This window comes from Aquarana catesbeiana, linkage group LG08 (genome assembly GCF_042186555.1).
Source record: "Aquarana catesbeiana isolate 2022-GZ linkage group LG08, ASM4218655v1, whole genome shotgun sequence".
NCBI lineage: Eukaryota > Metazoa > Chordata > Amphibia > Anura > Ranidae > Aquarana > Aquarana catesbeiana.
The window spans coordinates 196457671-196480266 of record NC_133331.1 but is presented as its reverse complement, the minus strand read 5'-3'; the positions used below and the strand labels follow the sequence as shown (position 1 = coordinate 196480266).

At 42.9% G+C, this 22596-nt stretch overlaps 1 protein-coding gene across 2 annotated transcripts in view; it reads right to left on the bottom strand.

Annotated features, from left to right (window-relative positions):
• Positions 1-22596, bottom strand: part of SAMD8 (sterile alpha motif domain containing 8) — an 82982-nt gene that overhangs the window by 53440 nt on the left and 6946 nt on the right. The window contains exon 1 of one of the 2 annotated variants that reach the window (XM_073596776.1): positions 7740-9443. The exons of the other annotated variant lie outside the window; for it this stretch is intronic. Coding sequence (XP_073452877.1) covers positions 7740-7781 — 42 coding nt within the window. The 5' untranslated portion in view covers positions 7782-9443. Of the gene's footprint in view, positions 1-7739; positions 9444-22596 lie in introns of those variants that run through there. 2 annotated transcript variants of the gene reach the window in all.

The window sequence follows — 22596 nt, the reverse complement described above, 5'->3', positions numbered from 1 at the left end:
ACAAAACTATGCACACTGGAATGTGACTCATTCCCCACACTGGAGTGTGAGGAATACAATTCCCCACACAACAAAATAATCTGAAAGGTCATTAGAAGTGTGATCATGGAATACGTGGGGAGACTGAACTATTGCAACATATTTATTTTTCATGTTATACCCATTCACATTTATTTCATTATATGTACATACACAAATGATATGAACCATTCTTCAATCAACAAAACCACTGCAAGCGGGCAAAATATTTTATGTATAGAATTCCTGCAAAATCTGAATTTCATACAGTGTCTTGAAAAATAATTCATACCCCTTGAAATTTTTCACATTTTGTCATGTTACAACCAAAACCGTAAAATGTATTTTATTGAGATTTTATGCGATAGGCCAACACAAAGTGGCACATAATTGTAAAGTGGAAGTAAAATGATTTTCAATTTTTTTCACAAATATCTGAAAAGTGTGCCATGCATTTGTATTCAGCCCCCTTTACTCTGATACCCATAACTAAAATCTAGTGGAACCAACTGCCTTCAGAAGACACCTTATTAGTAAATAGAGTCTACCTATGTGTAATTTAATCTCAGTATAAATACAGGTTCTGTGAAGCATCAGAGGTTTGTTAGAGAACCTTACTGAACAAACAGCATCATGGAGGACAAGGAACACACCAGACAGGTTAGGGATAATTTTGTGGAGAAGTTTAAAGCAGGGTTAGGTTATAAAAAAAAAAAAATACCTCAAGCTTTGAACATCTCACGGAGCACTGTTCAATCCATTATCTGAAAATGGAAAGAGTATGGCATAAATGCAAACCTACCGAGACATGGCCGTCCACATGTCTCGGTAGGTTGCAGGCAAGGCAAGGAGAGCATTCATCAGAGAAGCAGCCAAGAGGCCCATGGTAATTCTGGAGGAGCTGCAGAGATCCACACCTCAGGTGGGAGAATCTGTCCACAGGACAATTAGTTGTGCACTCCACAAATCTGGTCTTTATGGAAGAGTGGCAAGAAGAAAGCCAATGTTGAAAGAAAGCCATAAGAAGTCCCATTTGCAGTTTGCGGAAAGTCATGTGGGGGACACAGCAAACATGTGAAAGAAGGTGCTCTGGTCAGATGAGACCAAAATTTAACTTTTTGGCCTAAAAGCAAAAAATGCTATGTGTAGGCCGGAAAACTAACACTGCACATCACCCTGAACACACCATCCCCACCATGAAACATGGTGGTGGCAGCATCATGTTGTGGGGCTGCTTTTCTTCAGCAGGGACAGGGAAGCTGGTCAGAGCTGATGGGAAGGTGGATGGAGCCAAATACAGGGCAATCTTAGAAGAAAACCTGTTAACGTCTGCAAAAGACTTGAGACTGGGGTGGAGGTTCACCTTCCAGCAGGAACAGCCAGAGCTACAATAGAGTGGTTTAGATCAAAGCATATTCATGTGTTAGAATGGCCCAGTCAAAGTCCAGACCTAAATCCAATTGTGAATCTGTGGCAAGACTTGAAAATTGCTGTTCACAGATGCTTTCCATCCAATCTGACAGAGTTTGAGCTATTTTGCAAAGAAGAATGTGCAAAAGTTTCACTCTCCAGATGTGCAAAGCTGGTAGAGACACCCCCAAAAAGACTTGCAGCTGTAATTGCAGGGAAAGGTGGTTCTACAAAGTATTGACTTTTGGGGGGGGGGGGGGGCCTGAATACAAATGCACTCCACACTTTTCAGATATTTAGTTGTAAAAAAATGTTGAAAACCATTTATCATTTTCCTTCCACTTCACAATTATTTGCCACTTTGTGTTGGCCCATCACATAAAATCCCAATAAAATACATTTACGTTTTTGGTTGTAACATGGCAAAATGTGGAAAATTTCAAGGGGTTCGAATACTTTTTCAAGGCACTGTATGTGTGTGAAACCACCATCAACAAATTAAAGACCTTAAATGACCCATCTATAATCTATAGTAATACAGCTGACACCCGTCACATTTTTGTAAATATTTATTATATCTTTTCATGTGACAACACTGAAGAAATGACACTTTGCTACAATGTGAAGTAGTGAGTGTACAGCTTGTATAGCAGTGTAAATTTGCTGTCCCCTCAAAATAACTCACAAAGCCATTAATGTCTAAACCACTGGCAACAAAAGTGAGTACACCCCTCAATGGAAATGTCCAAACTGGACAAAGTGTCAATATTTTGTGTGTCCACCATTATTTTCCAGCACTGCCTTAACCCTCTTGGGCATGGAGTTCACCAGAGCTTCACAGGTTGCCACTGGAGTCCTCTTCCACTCCTCCATGACAACATCACGGAACTGGTGGATGTTAGAGACCTTGTGTTCCTCCACCATCCGTTTGAGGATGCCCCAAAGATGCTCAATAGGGTTTAGGTCTGGAGACATGTTTGGCCAGTCCATCACCTTTACCCTCAGCTTCTTTAGCATGGCAGTGATCATCTTGGAGGTGTGTTTGGGGTCGTTATGTTGGAATATTGCCCTGTGGCCCAGTCTCCGAAGGGGGGGGATCATGCTCTGCTTCAGTATGTCACAGTACATGTTGGCATTAATGGTTCCCTCAATCAACTGTAGCTCCCCAGTGGCAGTGTTCTATCGAATAGTGCCCTCCGTCAAAAAGTGCCCATGCATGCGTAGAACGAAATGTCACTCCAGCTGATTTCCCGATCAGCTGGCGTGACGTTGCCATAGCACATGCGCACATCGTAGGAGGCTTTTTTCAACGGGAGATACCATTTCACAGGCAAAATTGAAAGCTATGCAAGGAGCGGAGAGACACCGTAGTTGTCAGATGGAGCCTCGCTGTTGCAGGGAAGGTTGTGGGTGTGTTGAAGGCCGGGTTTTGTCTGTGTTGCAACCCGCCCTTAGACACAGGCAAACACACAACACACCAAACCCACCCTTCAACACAGAAAAAAATGGACCTTGAGCACACTGTAAACCCGCGCCGCAACAGTGAGGCACAATATGACAAATATGGTGTCCCTCCGCTGTTTGCACAGCATTCAACTGTGCCCCTTCAAATGGTATCTCCCGTTGAAAAAAAGCCTCCTACGATGTGCGCTTGCACTATGGTGACGTCACACCAGCTGATCGGGAAATCAGCTGGAGTGCCCTTCCGTTCCTCGCATGCGTGGGCACTTTTCGACGGAGGGCACAAATCGACAGAACACCAGCAGCACTCATGCAGCCCCAGACCATGACACTCCCACCACCATGCTTGACTGTAGGCAAGATACACTTATCTTTGTACTCCTCACCTGGTTGCCGCTCCACACGCTTGACACCATCATAAGTTTACCTTGGTCTCATCAGACCACAGGATATGGTTTCAGTAATCCATGTCCTTAGTCTGCTTGTCTTCAGCAAATGGTTTGCGGGCTTTCTTGTGCACCATCTTTAGAAGAAGCTTCCTTCTGGGAAGACAGCCATGCAGTCCAATTTGATGCAGTGTGTGATGTATGGTCTGAGCACTGACAGGCTGACCCCCCCACCCCTTCAACCTCTGCAGCAATGCTGGAAGCACGCATATGTCTATTTCCCAAAGACAACCTCTGGATATGACATTGAGCATATACTCAACTTCTTTGGTCGACCATGGCAAGGCCTGTTCTGAGTGGAACCTGTCCTGTTAAACCACTGTATGGTCTTGGCCACCATGCTGCAGCTCAGTTTCAGGGTCTTGGCAATAATCTTATAGCCTAGGCCATCTTTATGTAGAGCAACAATTATTTTTTTCAGATCCTCAGAGAGTTATTTGCCATGAGGTGCCATGTTAAACTTCCAGTGACCAGTATGAGAGAGTAAAAGCAAGTACACCAAATTTAACACACCTGCTCCCCATGCACACCTGAGACCTTGTAACACTAACGAGTCACATGACACTGGGGAGGGAAGATGGCTAATTGGGCCCAATTTGGACATTTTCACTTAGACCCCTATCACACTGAGGCGTTTTTCAGGCGCTTTTGGGCTAAAACTAGCACCTGTAAAGCGCCTCCCCTGCAGCCCCAGTGTGAGAGCCCGAGTGCTTTCACACCGGAGCAGTGCGCTTGCAGGACGTTAGAAGAAGTCCTGCAAGCATCATCTTTCGGGTGGTGAATACACCACCCCTGCCATTAGAATCAATGGGCACTGCTGCTGAAGCGCTTGCAAAGCGCTTCGGCAGTGGCGCTTGGCGGGCGCTATTAACCCTTTATTCGGCTGCTAGCTGGGGTTAAAACCTTTACCTTAGGAGGTAAAAGCTTTCTCTCCTAACGCCCCCGTCCAAGTGTGAAAGTAGCCTTAGGGGTGTACTCACTTTTGTTGCCAGTGGTTTAGACATTAATAGCTGTGTGTTGAGTTATTTTGAGGGGACAGCACATTTAAACTGTTATACAAGCTGTACACTCACTACTTTACCTTGTAGCAAAGTGTCATTTCTTCAGTGTTGTCTCATGAAAAGATATAATAAAAAATGTGAGGGGTGTACTCACTTTTGTGAGATACTGTACATCAGTTAAAATAATACAACCAATAAGTTTACTCAACACTTTGGGGATGCTGCTTCAGATTATTTTCCAAATCTATAAATCTAAACCAGTTACTTATACAACAGTTAAAATATCAAAGTATTTGCCTGATCTCATCTCCTGGATGGGAAAAATCAATTCAGTCAAAATGACAATTCTGCCCAAAGTTCTCTACCTTTTCCACACTCTACCTGTCACCGTCTCAATAGCCCTACGGTCCTTTTAGAATCAGGTGATGTATTTTATCTGGCACTTTCATAAGCCGCGTATATTATGGTCCGCTATGTACATCAACAGACGCCAGGGCGGTCTGAAGGATCCCCACTTCCTTAGGTATTACTAAGCAGCTCAGATTGCCCAGTTGATTGCCCTGTATGCTGCTAATGCAGCTACCTTATGGTTGAACCTGGAATCCTCCTTTTGCAGCCGGATTAACCCACGATCCTTACCCTGGATCCTCTCCCAACTGCAGCCTCCAACTCTTAGTCCACTGATGCTTCACACCCTACGCTTATGGGATGGCCTCAAATACGCCAGTAACTTGCTTTCTGCTCATCTCCCCTTTGGTGGGCAATTCTCCCTTTTCGCCAGGCCTAGAAGCCCCAGCGGCATTTGCTGGACCCAATGGGGTTTTACCTCATCCTCTTCACTTATAGAAAGGGAAAAAGTTATCCCGTGGCTCACCTTCAGAGAAAGCATCCAAGCTACCCTCCACTGAATTATTCTAGTACACTCAACTTCGCCACTGGGTTAATTCTCTCATTAAGTGTCAAAAATCTATCCCCCCTTCCTGACTCTCTTTGAACACATTTGCCGTCACATGCCCATAGCGCTTAAACGGATTTCTAAACTTTACTCGCATCATCTTTTTTCTCCTGTTCAGCATGCCTACATGGTGAGGTGAGAAGCAGATTTAAAGGCTCACAAAACTGAGGAAGTATGATCCCAGACTTGGTCCACCACTGCGACTTGCACTATTAGGCCTCATGCACACTGGACGTTAAAATAACATTATAAAAACACCAGTAGCTCTGCAGTGAGTTTTTCAACGTTTAACGTTTTTGCAATAGCGTTTTGCAGTGTTTGTGTTTTTTTTTTTTTTTAATGGATCAAAAACATTAAAAGCTGGTGAGCCGCGTTTTTGAGCGTTTATCAGCGTTTGACGTTGGAGTGATTTTACAGCTCAAAACAGCTGAAAAACACCTCTCAGAACCCACTAGTTTTAGGGGGGTTTTTTAAAGCCAAAAAACAAACCAGCCAAAAGCTGCTGATAACAGCCTATGTGTGCATGGACACATAGGATAACATGATGGGGAGTTTATTGACTGTAGAAAAAAACGTCTGAAGCCAAAAACAGCTGCAGTAAAAACACCCAAAAACGTCCAGTGTGAATGAGGCCTGAATGTCACGACTCTAGGGCTCAACAATAAGGTCCTGACCAGGTGGTATATGGTACCTACCAGACTTGCTCCCATAATCTCTAGACATTTCTGTTTACCCTCCTCTTCAAACTATTTGGAGTTCATCTATCCAAAGACAAGTGGTTCGCACTTCTACACTTCAAACCTCAAAAAAAAAATCAATCCAAACTGCCACATTATGTACTCTTGGCCTCTAAACTGACAAATCGCTAAAGCTTGGAAGAAGCAGTTCACTTACTTTTCCGGAGCTGAAGGTAGGCTGGGTGGCTTTTATATCAATAAACATTTGACTAGCAACATTACCAACAGCCAAAGGAAATTTGATAAGATCTGCAACCTTGGGCTGCCTATCACCACCCTCAACTTCTTCCATGATACTTGACTTTTTTCACCCCTTGTCCCATTAACCTTGTGCCACGAGGGGTCCCCCCCCCCTCCTTTTCCTCTTCTCTCCTCTAGGACGGATCTTACGCTCTTTCCTGTTCTCTATCCCCATCTTTTCCACCTTTTCTGCCTTCTCTTCCCACATTCCCCCCACTTTTTCTTTTTTCTTGGTTGACTGTATCGGTCTACTTGCCCCACAAGTATGATGTGACTTTTGAGATCAAGACTCATTGTGCCGATTTAATACTCTTTGCATCTTGGGTACGCTCCAGAAACAATGTCTCAATGTCTTTACTGTTCGCTCTACAGTGCTTATTGGATGCCAGTTTGACATAATGTTGATCCATGAATTTGGCTTATTCTCTTTGTACACATAATGCAAAATGCTTGATCTGTACCACATGTTCAAATTAATAAATAAATTGAAAAAAAAAAAAAAGGTGAAATAAAAATATATCAAAGTTTTAAAGTGAGACTGAACTCATTGTATAACAGACTGCGAGCATGTAGGCTATTATTGCAGAAAAGACAAGCAATGCCTCTTCTCTAATAAAATACACCCACCTGTCTGCTCGCTGTGCCCTGCAGCAGGTAAACTGAGCAGCTTACATCAACAGCATGGTCCCTGCATGCTGGGATAACTGACTCTTGCGCATGCACAGGAATTAAGTCATCCTGTGCCAGGCAATAGAGATGCCTGACAACCAGCACCCAGGGAGAATATGCCAGGGCCGGCGAGAGACTCGAATCGTTAGAGGGGAGGTAAGTATAATACCTTTAGTTCTGATTTTAAGAATACATTTAAAAAGGCACTGGGAATTTTCAAACTTGTACATGCACTCAGATGAAGGGCAATGTGAAATAAGGTCAATAGCCCAGATGAACAAGTCCAAGATCATTTTCACTGTTGGTAAACAATTTTCAGAGGCAAGACCACTACCTCCCTCCCCCTTTTGGCTAGGTTCACACTGCTGTCAACTGATTTTGATTTGTGGTTCTATGTGGTTTGCATAGTCTATGGGGTCAAATCGTAATATAATTGCACCAAAGTAGCACAGGACCCTTTTCCAAAATCGCACTGTGCTGCATTGATGTGAACAGGCACCATTGAAACCAATGCGATTCCAATTGACATGCGATTCTATTCGACTCAAGTCACATCTAAAACTGCACTAGTGTGAACAGGGCCTTTATCAGAGCAACAAGAATAGTAGTCATTATACTGAAAATTATTATTATTAGGAAAACATAGCCAATATAGTGAAATATGGTGTCTAAATAATATTATTAGTATACAGGATTTTTTTAGCGCCAACAGTTTGCACAGTGCTTTACAATATAAACAAATAAATATGAGCGCAAATGAATACGCTCATATTTGAATATTTTAAGCAAAGCAGGAACTTACCTGGCAAGTCATCCTTGAAGTGGTAGTCCTGACTTTAAACATTAGAACAAAGGAAAATAGATGTTGTCCAGAATATCAGGAATGGGGTTCTTTGTCCACCACAACAGAGGTACAGTCCATGGTACTTCCACCAAGAAGGTCTGTGGCCAAGTGATGTGAGGAAGTATGTGAGCGGGTAGAACTATGGAAAATATTCATTGATAGCGCCAGCCCAAAGGCCTGTGTTCTATTGTTATCACACCAAGATAAGATTGTACCAGTATGGATTTCAAGTGGACTGTGGCTAGAGAGGAGAATTCCTGCTGAGGGCACCGCAGTGAGCAATCCTGGAGCTCATAAACAAACCTGCATATCTGGCTTTGCAGACTTTATACTTGGAGGTGACTCCTACAGTAGGCTATCCTCCTCCTATCAGGGTGGAACAATATGTATTAACAGTGACTTTTTACTCTGAGCAGCAGGAAACTGGTTTCGTTAGGCAATTGTCTTCAACCCAAACTCTGAAATTCAAGTAGTGGGAGCTAGGAAGCTACAAATATCACCTGAGTAACCAGAGAAACTTCCCTCTGCTGTGGCTGCTTTTCCCTTACTGTAGCAAAAAACTCAACAAACCACAAGCTATGCTGCGACACTGAAAGGGTCATGTCTGCTGTGTACAATCAGCATGGAAGCACAATTTTTGTTTTTTAAAGCGGGGGTCCACCTATCTATCGTTTTTTTTTTTTTTGAGTTCATTCACAAACTTTTCTTCTCAGCATTACATACTCACATATTGTGTGTAATATGTCCGCCTGTGTCAGATTTCGTCGGAAAGAATAACTTATATTATTCACTGCAGGCGGTTTCCATCTTCATTGTGGGCATTTGAAGCCCACAAGCATTTATTTCCTGGATGTGGTGAATGCTGTGCTCCCAGCATTCACCGCTCGTTCCTGCACATGCTCAGTGACATCCTGGGAAGCCTGAGACTAGCTCCCAGGAGTCTGGGAGAGGCTAGAAACACGCCTACTCCCACGGGAGGAGAACCAGGAAGTGCAAAGAAGAATAGAAAAATAAAAGGTAATTACGGCGATTTAAATTTTTTTAAACGGCATGTCAGCATCTAGGCAAGGAAGAGAATACATACAGATATTGTTCAACATTTGGGTGGAACTCCGCTTTAATGTTTCTGTTTATTCAGCTTTAGTTTTTGTATTGTCATTTTCTTGGATTTGAATGTCCTCTTCTGTAACCAATTATGTTTGTGTTTGATTACATTTATGTCTGTCCATGTATGGTGTTTCACCTCTCCAAGTAACTTTGATTATTTACTAATTGGCAAATGAATGACATGTGCTGCCAGGAGGGGTTTATACACTATATACAGTGCCTTGCAAAAGTATTCACCCCCCTTGGCTTTTTACCTATTTTGTTACATTACAGCCTTTAGTCCAATGTTTTTTTTATCTGAATTATATGTGATGGATCAGAACACAATAGTCTAAGTTGGCGAAGTAAAATTAGAAAAATATATACATAAAACTATTTTTCAGAAATAAAACTGACAAATGGCATGTGCGTATGTATTCACCCCCTTTGTTATGAAGCCCATAAAGAGCTCTGGTGCAACCAATTACTGTATATAACCAATTAAAAGCCAACTTTTTCAGCACATTTTTTATACTGAAAAAGACCCCCTCGCCTTATACTTGAGTGAGGGTCTCGAGTGAGGGTGCAGCCTCACTGTGCCCATCTGCAGCTGTACCTTTGATAACCAAAACAGCGGGTGTCTCCTACTGTGTATTGCAGTCTGTTCGGCAGCTGTCCACTGTAACAAAGCCCCGCCTCCTCCTCATCCGTGATAGACGGAACAATGATACAATGCTGGGAAACTGAATCCGTGTTCCGTCTATCACGGATGAGGAGGAGGCGTGGCTTTATTACAGTGGACGGCCGCCGAACAGACTGCATGACACAGTAGGAGACACCCGCTGTTTTGGTTATCAAGGGTACAGCTGAAAATGGGCACAAGGAGGCTGCAGATGGGCACAGTGAGGCTGCAGATGGGCATTGTTTACCCAGTAGCTGCTGCATTTCCCACCCTAGGCTTATACTCGAGTCAATACGGTTTCCCAGTTTTTTGTGGTAAAATTAGGTGCCTCGGCTTATATTCGGGTTGGCTTATACTAGAGTATATACGGTACCTTCAGAAGTCACATAATTAGTGAAATTATGTCCACCTGTGTGCAATCTAAGTGTCACATGATCTGTCATTACATATACACACCTTTTTGAAAGGCCCCAGAGGCTGCAACACCTAAGAGGCACCACTAACCAAACACTGCTATGAAGACCAAGGAACTCTCCAAACAAGTAATGGACAATGTTGTTGAGAAGTACAAGTCAGGGTTAGGTTATAAAAAAAATATCCAAATCTTTGATAATCCCTAGGAGCACCATGAAATCTATCATAACCAAATGGAAAGAACATGGTACAACAGCAAACCTGCCAAGAGACGGCCGCACACACCAAAACTCACAGACCGGGCAAGGAGGGCATTAATCAGAGAGGCAGCACAGAGACCTAAGGTAACCCTGGAGGAGCTGCAGAGTTTATTTAAAATCAAGCCCTTTTACTAGTAATTTAAATCATGATTTAAATAGCGATTTAAATCAAATCCACCCTGGTTTAAACAGGCTGAGCTGTCACTGTCTAATCACATGCCGGGTCATTCCAGCCACAAGCATCTGCGGATTCTTGCCACTGGAATCCAGTGGCCGCATTTAAAGGAGTTGTAAAAGCAGAAGGTTTTTTTATCTTAATGCATTCTTCTGTGTGTAGCAGCCTCCCCAGCACCCCTAATACTTACCTGAGGCCCATCTCTGTCCAGTGATGTCCACGAGTCCCTCAGCCATCCCAGACTCTCTATCCTGATTGGCTGAGACACAGCAGCGGCACCATTGGCTCCCACGGCTGTCAAAATCAGTTAGCCAATTGGGAGAGAGAGGGGGCAGGGCCGAACAGCAGCTCCGTGTCCGAATGGACACACAGAGCTGCAGCTCGGGTGCCCCTGTAGCAAGCTGCTTACTGTGGGGGCACTCGACAGGAGGGAGGGGCCAGGAGCAGCCAAGAGGGACCCGAGAAGAGGAGGATCCAGACTGCTCTGTGCAAAACCAACTGCACATAGGAAGTATAACAGGTTTTCCTTTTTTTTTTTTCTTTTTTTTTTTTTTTGGATGAACTAGATGGATTTGTGTCTTTTTTCAACCTGACTATGTAATGAGTCTATACAATCACTTTAACTGACGGAGTGAATGTGGCCTAGGGGGTCACAAGAGCCTGCTGATTTTTGCTGCTGGAAATCGGTGGCTGCATGTACCCGGCCATGTGAAAGAGGCCTAAATCTATTTTCAGTATGCTTGGCATCATGACAAACGCTTTACAGTTCTCATAAGCATTTTATTTTATTATTATTTTTTTTTTTTTTACCAAGAGATTCTGCCATTAGCAGCACTTCCTGTTTCAGGCTGACAATGTTAAGCCACTGCTTCACAATTAGAGGCAGCATTGGCAGCCTGCAGTGTCTATCAGGTCTATTAAAGAGACAGCTCTAGGTAGACAGAATTACTGTTAGACCCCTTTCACTGGGGTGGTTTTCAGGCGTTTTAGCGCTAAAAATAGCGCCTCTCATGCCTCCCCAGTGTGAAAGCCCAAGTGCTTTCACACTGGGGCAGGGCGGTGCGCTTGCAGGATGGGAAAAAGAAGTCCTGCAAGCAGCATCTTTGGGGCGGTGCGGGAGCGGTGTATACACCACTTCCAAAACGCCCTGCCCATTAAAATGAATGTCCATAACACAGGCGCTTTTAACCCTTTCTTTGGCCGCTAGCGGGGGTTAAAAGGGCCCTGTTAGCGGCCGAAAAGCGCCGCTGTAACAGCCCCTAATGGAGCGTCCGCTACTGCCATATAGTCAGATTCTAATGAGTTCAGTGAACTGCACGGCTCCTTCACCCGGGCGCTCAGCTCCATGCATAGCTGTTAACTTTTTTTTTAAACTAGCGCTAAGCTGCATGCAGACAGTATAAAGTTAATGGATACGTATTGGCTGTACAAACTCACCTGCACACAGGTATGCTGGGATGGGTTTACAGACCCAGGCGCCTGTACATCCGTCTGTACGTAATTCAGTGCTAGATAGATATAGAATGAATATACACAAACACACACAGTGGAACCTCGGTTTGCTAGTAACGCGGTTAACGAGCGGTTTTCTAAAAATCCTAACTCGGTTTGCGACTGTTGTCTTGCGAAGCGAGCAGAATTCAGGCCAAAAGCGGTGTGCAGTACCGCTTTTGGCCTGAGGTGGGGGGCGCCGGAGCCGAACAGCGCCGATCATTGGCGTTCGGAAATGCACGGAAAGGCCCAAGGACAGTTCGGCTGACCTCGGAAAGGCTCGTGAACGGAGTCTTTCCGAGGTTTGCCAAGGTCAACCGAAGTGTGCTCGGGCCTTTTCGGACGTTTCTGAGGCTCTCCGGCGCCCCCCGCCTCTGGCTGCATGCGGTATTGCATCCCATTGAAGTCAATGCGGAACAAATTATTTTCGTTTCCATTGACTTCAATGGGAAAACTCACTTTGATATGTGAGTACTTTGGATTACGAGCATACTCCTGGAACGGATTATGCTCGTAATCTGAGGTTCCACTGTATATATATATATATATATATATATATATATATATATATATATATATATATATATATATATATTTATTATAAAGAAAGGGCCCTGCACGCTGCACTGGGCTGAGCGCTCGTGTGAGTGAGCCCTTACAGCTCAACATAGGTGTGCGCCTATTGTATTAGGGTTTGCACCCCAAAGCTCAAACACACATGCCTTTCTCTGCAGCCTCAGTTGTACAGGGCAGTGAATGAATGCGAATTGCTCTGTGTTGAGTTGCTTCCCGTTTATTCACAAACTGAAGCATACTAAGCACAGTTTACTATTCTTCAGTTATGAATGGACACAATGAGCATGTATGTTCACTGTTTTAATTTAGCAAAAAAATGGGGCTTGTAAATTAAATATTTACTAGCCCCTTTCCCCTGCTCTCCATCCTGAAACATCCTCCGCAGCAGCCTAGGGGGAGAGAAGGGAAGCCAGCAGCACTGTGGGGCTGGGGAAATCAGCACTGCATGTAGTGATTAGGGTGTGCCCAGACACACCCCCTGCGCACACATATGCGGCTCAATGTACTTAGGACTGAAATTGATTTAATGTGTTTTTATATATTGCAGCACTCTAGCGCCACTAAATGAAACCTACATGTATGAATAAACATACAATGAAAACACCATAAATCTTCTGTGACTATTTAATTTAATGCCCTCTCCATGATAAACGCCACTATTAATAACGTTTTATGCTTTATCTATTCTGGCAAACCTAGGATTCAGATTAGCTGCTGTTTACACTATCATCTTGTTAGACCTATTTAAATAGGTAACCTATAGCAACCAATCTGCATTTACTTTGCTGACTCCAAACCATTACAAGATAGCACTTGATAGCTATAGGTGCAAAGTATTTGTACTTTGATCTAGTTACTGAATAGTGCATCACGCATCACACGCCTACATACACACCCTGACTTATACCTCCATTACTATTTATCTAAGAGGCCACACAGTAATTACAGTTCAAACGTGTTAGCAAGAAACATTAACCTTTAATTATCAAGTAACAATAATTTTAGATACTGTCATCACTTCATTGCTTAGTAAGTGAATGTTGTTGCCAACGCTCAATGGCATTCATAAGAATAGACACTGATACATCATTTACAAAAGCAATTCCTAATTACTCAAAGCAGCAGAGTGATGGAAGCAAAATAGCAGTTTTAAAACACAATCTCAATCCCTTAGGTTGCATTCACACCTGAGCATTCTCCAGCGTTTTTATGTGCAATGTTGGTGTTTTTATGCACGTTTTAGCGCAAATTTTTACAGCTTTTTTTCATCATTTGTTGCTAGGTTTTTCAGAGTTTCTCTATCAGCTTTTATTTCTTTATTATTGTTCACTTCTCATAATTTTTTTTGTTGTTGTTAGGGTAAGGGGTTAAAGTTAAAGTTAGGGTTAGGATTAGGGGTTAATATTTTATTTATTGTCTTTTTTTTTATTGTTGTTAATAATACTACAAATACTACTAATAATAATTTTAAAAAAATGAATAAATAAATGTAAAATAAATACACAAATAAAAATAATCATGAATAAATACAAGAAATTAATACTATGTAATAATAATTAATCCCTAACCTTAAACCCCTAACCCTTAAAAAAAAATAAAAATAAAAGTAATTATAGGTAAACACCCCAACACAAAATAAATTATTAATAATAAATTATTATTTTATTGTTTTGTTCGGGTTGGGGTGTTTATTATTTTATCATCAAAAATTATAATTTCTTTATTTTTTTTTAGGGTTAGGGGTTAATTATTATTATTTATCATTACATATTATTAATTTATTTTATTTATTATTAAAGGAGAAGTATAGCCAAAGTTCGTTTGGCTGTACTTCTCCTGTGGATCACAGGAGTGCAATTCGTTTTGCAGTCCTGACCCGGTTTCAGCAGAGAGCGGGCTAAAGTCCGCTCTCTGCTGACGTCACAGAAATCAATCCAGGCACCGCGTCATCACGACAATGGAAGTTGGGATCTACCAGTTGCCTGGACTGACACCGCTGAGAGCCTGAGCGGCCGCTCCCTGCCCCTCCACAGCGCAACACTCCAGTGAGCGAGGAGGAGAAGAGCAGAGAGCTGCTGATTGATAGTCAGTAGATCTCTGTTCGGGGAGCCGTCAAAACGGTTCTCGGTGCAGAGGCGCCGGCGAACAAATGCAGCATTGGACTGATGCTGCATCCACCTAGGTAAGTATAAATAAAAAAAAAAAAAAAATAAGTCCATGCTTTTTTTAATCACTTCCCACCCGCCATATAACAGAATGACAGACGGAAAGTGGTTGCATTATCCTGACTGGGCGTCACATGACGTCCAGCAGAATGCGCCGCTAATGTGCGCTCCTGGGGGGTGCGCACAGCGGTGATGACGCATGTCACTCGAACACAACCCATCCCCAATCCGGGTAAACAGCCAATGAAATTGGCTGTTTACCATGTGATCGGCTGTGTCCAATCACAGCCGGTCACAAGTGTAAACATTACAGGCGTTACCAGACCACACCGATCGTGTGAGAGAGCCAGGATCAGGGAGTGATTGCTATTTTACACTACTGTGCACCACACGCTGCCCCCTCCCCCCCAAAAAAAGGGAACCTGCCACAGGGTACTGTCACACAGCCCATCTAGATCTGTCACACAGCCCATCTAGATCTGTCAGGATCTGTCACACAGGCCCTCCATCGGTATCGCCATCAGTGACCTGTCAGTACCGCCATCAGTACCGTTACACAGGCCTGCCATCAGTACCGCCATCGGTACAGTCACACAGGCCTGCCATCAGTACTGCCATCATGTCCAAAAGATTTTTCACACTTGAGGCTGCATATACCATCCTTACTATGTTGGATGATGAAAGCTGCGGGGAGCTCTCATCATTCGATTCTGCTTCGGAATTTGAGCCAGTAGAGAGTACTGGATCGGGGACAGAGTCAGAGGAGGAAACAGTCTCTCCTAAAAGAATAAGAAGATCAAGAACACGATCAAGACCTGCCTACCACCAGCAGCACAAGACCTCAGGAAGAGAAGCCCAGTACCAGTACTGGAATTACACACCAAACCCGAGGAATCCGGGCCCAGTCCTACCTTCCTGATGCCCTGGCAAACCCCTTATGGTTGCCTGCCAGCTCAGGGTCAGCTATAATGCCCCCCTTTCAGCACACAGCCAGGTGTGCAACCCAACACTACTAATGTTTCACAATTAGATCATTTTTATTTGTTTTTCCCAGAAGAAGATTTGCTGCAGTATATGGTGGACCAAACAAATCTCTATGCAGAACAATTTACTGCCTCCAACCCCAATTCGTCCTACCCCCGTATGTTTCATTGGCAACATCTCACACTAGACATGTTCAAATTGTTTTTGGGCCTTACATTTAATATGGGGCTTACAAAGAACAAACGAACTGCACCTCTACTGGTCCACCCACCCCATGCCGATTTATTTTGCTATCATGTCCAGTACACGCTATGACACGATTATGCGTTTCCTACATTTTAACACTCTCCCCGTGATCGTCCCAACCACAATAAATTGTATAAAATACGCCCCCTAATAAATTATTTTTCCAAGCGATTTGCTGAAGTGTATGTCCCAGACCAAAACATTTGTGTGGACGAATCCCTTATCCACTTCACTGGCCGGCTGCACTTCAAACAGTATATTCCCAATAAGAGGGCCAGGTACAGGTTGAAACTGAATAAGCTTTGCGATAGAGTCACTGGATATGTGTATGCCTTCCGCGTGTATGAAGGCAAAGACTCACAGCTCCAGACCCAATTGCCCCACATATATCGGAACCAGTGGAACAATTGTCTGGGACCTTGCATACTCCCCTGTTCAAAAAAGGATATCATATATATGTGAACAATTACTACACCAGCTTGCCCCTTTTTCGTCACCTGTACCGTGAAAAAACCCTGGCCTGTGGTACCTTCAGAAAAAACAGGAAGGGCTTCCCACAAAATGTATTAACAAAAAGGCTACAAAGCTGGGAATCTGCATTTTTGAGGAATGAGGAAGTGTTGGCCATGAAGTGGAGGGACAAGAAAGACCTTCACATCATGTCTACCATCCACAATGACACCTTGGTGGAGATTCAGAGAAGACACGGCCCTGTTGTACAGCCTGAATGTGTCCACGATTATAAATCAGTTCATGGGGGGTAGGTGGATTTAAAATACCAGATGCTACAACCATATTTATCAACCCGAAAGTACCGTTAATTGTATAAAAAAGTTGCATGTCATCTCTTTCATATGGCCATGTTTAATTTGTATGTGTGTCGACTTCATGAGCAACATTTTCCATATAACATTCCCCCCCACAAAATCGGGAAGAAGACACCAAAAGAAATGTTGTGTATGCAGCAGAGAAGGAGTTAGAAAAAAAAACAGTTATTATAGTCCCCAATGTCCCTCCCAACATGGCCCATGCATCAGAGATTGCTTCAGAAGTTATCACACATCAATAAGATATTAGTTCCCCTTATTTTTAACAGACTGCCATTTCCCAGTTTCAAATACCTGTGTGGATCATTTGCCTACTACCATGTTTCTACCTTCCATGTTAACAGACCCTGGCCTGTTTACCGACTATGTCTTTGCCTGCCGTTTCAACCACGTTTCTGACTTCCACATGCACCAACCTCAGCCTGTTTACCGTCGGTGCCTTTGCCTGCCGTTTTAACCAGGTTTCTGACTTCCACATGCACCGACCTCGGCCTGTTAATCGACCATGTTTTTGCCTGGCACATGCACTGATCTTTTGCCCTTCTACTTTAGTATACAGGGGTCTCACATATGCGAGGGGCTTCAGAATAGCGTTCTGAGTAGAGAAAGTCAGTTTTTGGTTTTCTGTGTTCCCAGAACAGGGTCTGGTTACCCGGAGGCTTCAAAAAGATTTGGGTGGGAGAAGCCTCTACCCCTGTCCCCCTGGCCCTAAGCTTGATGGTCCTTCCGGCTGCCTGGACCAATACTTTGGCTGTGCTTACCATATCGTTGCCTTTAATGATCCAGGACTTTATGGACCACATTTCTTCCTGCTGCCTGGACCAATACTTTGGCTGTGTTGATCATATCTCTGCTTGTTAACTCTACTGACTATGGACAGTATTTCTGCCTGGACAATTCCTTTTGCTGCTGCTGACCACATCTCTGCCTGCTATCTGGACCAATGCTTTGGCTGTGCTGACAGTATCTCTGCCTGTACCAACTATGGACAGTATTCCTGCCTGCTGCCTGGACCAATGGTCTCCTCTGTGGACCACTGCACTACTAAAACCAAGGTAATCTTTTGTTAATTGGTATGTACATGCTGTGTTATAATTTTCTGACTACCGATCATATTTCTAAGTGCAATTAATGCTCCTAGAATGCCTGGAGGTGCTACTTGGATGTTGGGCCTCTGTATGTGACCAGGCTGTGTAAAAGTCTCACACATGTGGTATCACCATACTCAGAAGGAAGAGCAGAATGCATTTTACGGTGTCATTTTTGGTATGTACATGCTGTGTGTTAGAAATATCTTATAAATATACAACTTTATGTAAAAGAAATACGTTTTCATTTTCTTTGTCTGTGGAGAAAAATGAATCGTTCAAAAGACTCATAATGCCTCATAGAATATACACTGGGGTCTTTCCCAAATGGGGTTATTTTGTGGGTGTTTCCATAATCCTGGTGCTCCAGGGCCTTCAAAAGTGTGATAGGTCATCATGAAATGATCTGTGTAATTTATGCTCCTAGAACGCCTGATGGTGCTCCCTGCATGTTGAGCCTCTGTAAGAGGCCAGGCTGTGTAAAAGTCTCACACGTGGTATCGTCATACTCAGGAGTAGCAGAATGTATTTTGGGGTGTAACTGCAAGTACGCATATGCTGTGTGTGAGAAATAAATTGTTAATATGACAGGTTTGTGTAAAAAAAAAAAAAATAAATAAGATAAAAAAAGAAGTCTTAATTTTCCCAAGAATTGTGGGGAAAAAATTACAACTTCAAAAAAACTCACCATGCCTCTTACGAAATACCTTGGAATCTGCACCTTCCAAAAAGGGGTAATTTGGGCGGTATTTGACTATAAGAAAATCTATAAGAAAATCGGGCGATCATTTTCGTCCAAAGAATTTTCGTACGATGTTTGTATAGTATGTACACAACTTCAGAATTTTCGTAAGAAATGTTCCGAAGGAACAAACTCCAAATTTTTTCTCGTACGGGAGCAGAACGAACGGTTTTCGTTTAGTGTGTACCGTTTTCGTACAAGAAAAATCAGAAAAGAAAGACTGCGCATGATCAGAAACAAACAACAAAAAAAGCCCTTGTCGTACGAGAATTTTCGTGAGAAATTTTGTAGAAATTTTCATTTATCGGTTCCAATTTGCTGTGAAACATCAAGAAAAATCAGACAAACTTTAGCCCGATTTTCGTATAGTGTGTACCCCACTTTAGTGTCTCAAGAAATTAGATAAGCCATCAGTACATCAGGTGTGATCAATTTTCAATGGTTGGCACCGTAGCTTGTAGACTCTATAACTTTCCCACAGACTAAATAATATAACTAATTTGGGCTATTTTTACCAAAGATATGTAGCAGTATAAATTTTGGCCCAAATTTATGAAGAAAAATTACTTGTTTGCTAAATTTTCGCTTATATCACAAAAAAATAAAAAACCCAGAGGCAATTAAATACCACCAAAAGAAAGCTATTTGTGAGAACAAAAAGATAAAAATTGTTTGGGTACAGTGTAGCATGACTTGAGTAATTTTCATTCAAAGTGTGAGATCACTGAAAGCTGAAAATTGGTCTAGGCAGGAAGGGGGTATAAGTGCCCTGTATTGAAGTGGTTAATGATGATTTTTATTTATTTGTGTACTTATTTTACATTTATCCATTTATTGCACGAAGGTGCATAAAAACGAGAAAATCGCATGTTTACATTCATTTCTATGGCGGAAAAAACAAACATGCAAGTCTGCCCAATTTGAGCTACAAAAAAAAAGCTTCAGAACTTTTTTGAGCTTTAGATGTTTGGTTGCAGGTGACTTGGAGTGGAGATGTGAACCAACTCCATAGAGAATACATTTATTTATTTTTTCTCCTCCAGCGTTTTGGAGCTTCAAGCTACAAAACACTGAGTTGTGAATGGGGCCTCGGCTAGTAATGGCATTGGGCCCCAGTGGTGTACAGCAGACTAACATCATTGCAAATAGGCAATGGTAAGAGCAGACTACATGCATGTAGCCAAGTTAAACCTAGAGTTTGCTGTATCTTGCTGAATACCAAAAGAAACTCTTAACTCCTTTTATATTTCCTAATATACATTTATCATAGAAACGGAGCACTCCTTAGAAAACAGGGTTGAGAGCGTATGGCAAAAACCTAAAAAAAGAAGTCTTCCTTGCCAAGGAGCTTGTCCGGCATTCTTTCCCTCAGCTGCAAGCATTTAGCACTCTAGTCATTCTTGTCCATAAATGCCGAGCTATAATAAAAGATTTTCTCATTCCTCAACCACATACTGTCGCTTTACTGCGGGCTGGCTGCACATCATCACTATATATATATATATATATATATATATATATATATATATATATATATATATATATATATATATATATATATATATATATATATACACACATACACGATTCTGCTCTTCCGGGTAGGGGGCGCACAGAAGTGCCTGTGATTAGTCACAGCGCATGCCGATTAGCTTGTGCCGGCCAATGTATGTCCACTGGCACCCGCTGATCGGCGAGGAGAAAGAGGACAGAGCTCTGCCTCGGTATACAAGGCAGAGCTCTGTTCTGTATCTAGTTTCCCTGCAGGGAATATAAACCAGCACATCCCTTAGTGAAATCACCTTACAGTAAACACAAAAACACGATAGGCACACATTAAACCCTTTGATCGCCCTAGATGTTAACCCCTTCCCAGCCAGTGTCATCAGTATAGTGACAGTGTATATTTTTTAGCACTGATCACTGTATTAAGTGTCACTGGTTCCCACAAAGTGTCAAAAGTGTCAGTGTCAGATTGGCTGCCGCAATATCGCAGTCCTGCTGCAAGTTGCTGATCCCCGCCATTACTAGTATAAAAATAATTAAAAGCTCCAGTATATACACACCATAGTTTGTAGACGCTTTGTGTAAACCAATCAATAATGCTTATTAGAATTTCTTTTACCAAAAATTTGTAGCAGAATACATATTGGCCTAAATTTATGAAAAAAATAGATTTTGTTTATTTTTAAAGTGCAAAAAATTAAACCCAGAGGTGATCAAATACCACCAAAAGAAAGCTCTATTTGTGAGAAAAAGAATTTGATAAATTTCATTTATGTACAGCCTTGCTTGACTACGCAGTTGTCAGTTAAAATAACACAGTGCCGAATAGGAAAAAATGGCCTGGTCATGAAGGGGAGTAAATCTTCTGGAGGTCAAGTGGTTAAAGTGGACCTTCACTCCCCAAAGCCGTTTTGCATCTTTGCAACCCTCCCCCACTCCATAAATCATAACAGTCATTTTATACTTTTTTTTTTGGTCTGGCCTGACCCTTAGACCCCTTTCACACTGGAGCGTTTTGCAGGCGTTATAGCAGTGGTCATCAACCCTGTCCTCGGGGCCCACTAACAGGCCAGGTTTTATGTATTACCTTGGGGAGATGCAGACTAGAATACTGCAATCACTGAGCAGCAAATGATATCACCTGAGATGTATTTGAGTTATCTTGCAAACCTGGCCCGTTAGTGGGCCCTGAGGACAGGGTTGATGACCACTGCTCTATCTGCCCATAAAATTCCGGCGGGATTTTATGGGCAGATTTAACCCCTTTTCGGCCGCTAGCGGGGGGCATTGTTGTGCAGAAAGTGGTTGAAAGAGGTTAGACTTGGCAGCGTGTGATCGAGGGTTGGCAACATGAGCCTAAAAGAGACAGCTGGCTCCCAATGACATGGTACACTGCAGAACACTGGATTTCCTGGGAGTAGGAGAATGTTATTTGAGCACAACCCAGCAGACAAGGTAAGAGGGGGTTAAAAGCAAAGATAACCCCAGAGGGTGAAGCTCCTCTCTAAGGCTGGGTTCACACCTACCCTGTTTCCCCGAAAATAAGACCTAGCGTGATTGTCGGTGATGGCTGCAATATAAGCCCTACCCCCCAACTAAGCCCTAGTTAAAGTCCTTGTAGGTCTTATTTTCAGAGTAGGTCTTATTTTCGGGGAAACAGGGTATGAGAATTGGATGTGGGTTCTCCAAATCCAATTCGCATGACAGGAGATTGTGACCGGCTCTCTATGGAGCCGGTTCACATATCTCCGGGGTGGCTGCAGAGCGGTTTGCACAGGCTTGTGCGTCTTTGACTCCGTTTCAGGGCCAACTTCAGGCAAAAATTCAGCCCTGAAGCCTCCTACACACGATCGGATTTTCAGCAAATCGTCGTACTTTTGTCCGAAGGGCGTTGGCCAGGAACTTGTCTTGCATACAAACGGCACACAATTGTCGGCCAACAAACACGAACGTAGTGACGTATGTGGTTTTTCAGCTCTTTAGCGCCACCCTTTGGGCACCTTCTGCAAATGTTGTGTTTGGTGAACATTGATTCCGAACATGCGTGTTTGTACTTTGGACTTTTGTCCGACGGACTTGTGTACACACGCTCGGAAAATCCGACAACAGACCGCTGTCCACGGAAAATTTATAAACCTGCCATCCAACATTTGTCCACGGAAAGTTGACCAATTGTCTGATGGAGCGTACAAACGGTCGGATTTTCCGCCAATAGCCTGTCATCACACAATTCCTGTCAGAAAATGCGATCGTGTGTACGCAGCTTAAGTCGTCTCTGAAACGTAGACCAGTGACGCACCGGAGCTCTGCTGCGAGCCGCATCTGGCAGCAGTGTGAACCCAGCCTAAAAGTCACTTTGAAATCAGATGTAATGGAGATCAGACGATAGCAATAATTTGCAAAATAGGACAACTCAGAAGGGCAGAGCGTTCGTTTTAGAAGCACAATATTACAAACCACATTAGGTATGAGACATAAAATCTGTACTATGAGCAAAAAAAGGGGACGGCCACTACTGATCTCCTTCTGATCATAACAACGGCATTATTTACTCAGGTCAGTGACTCAGGACT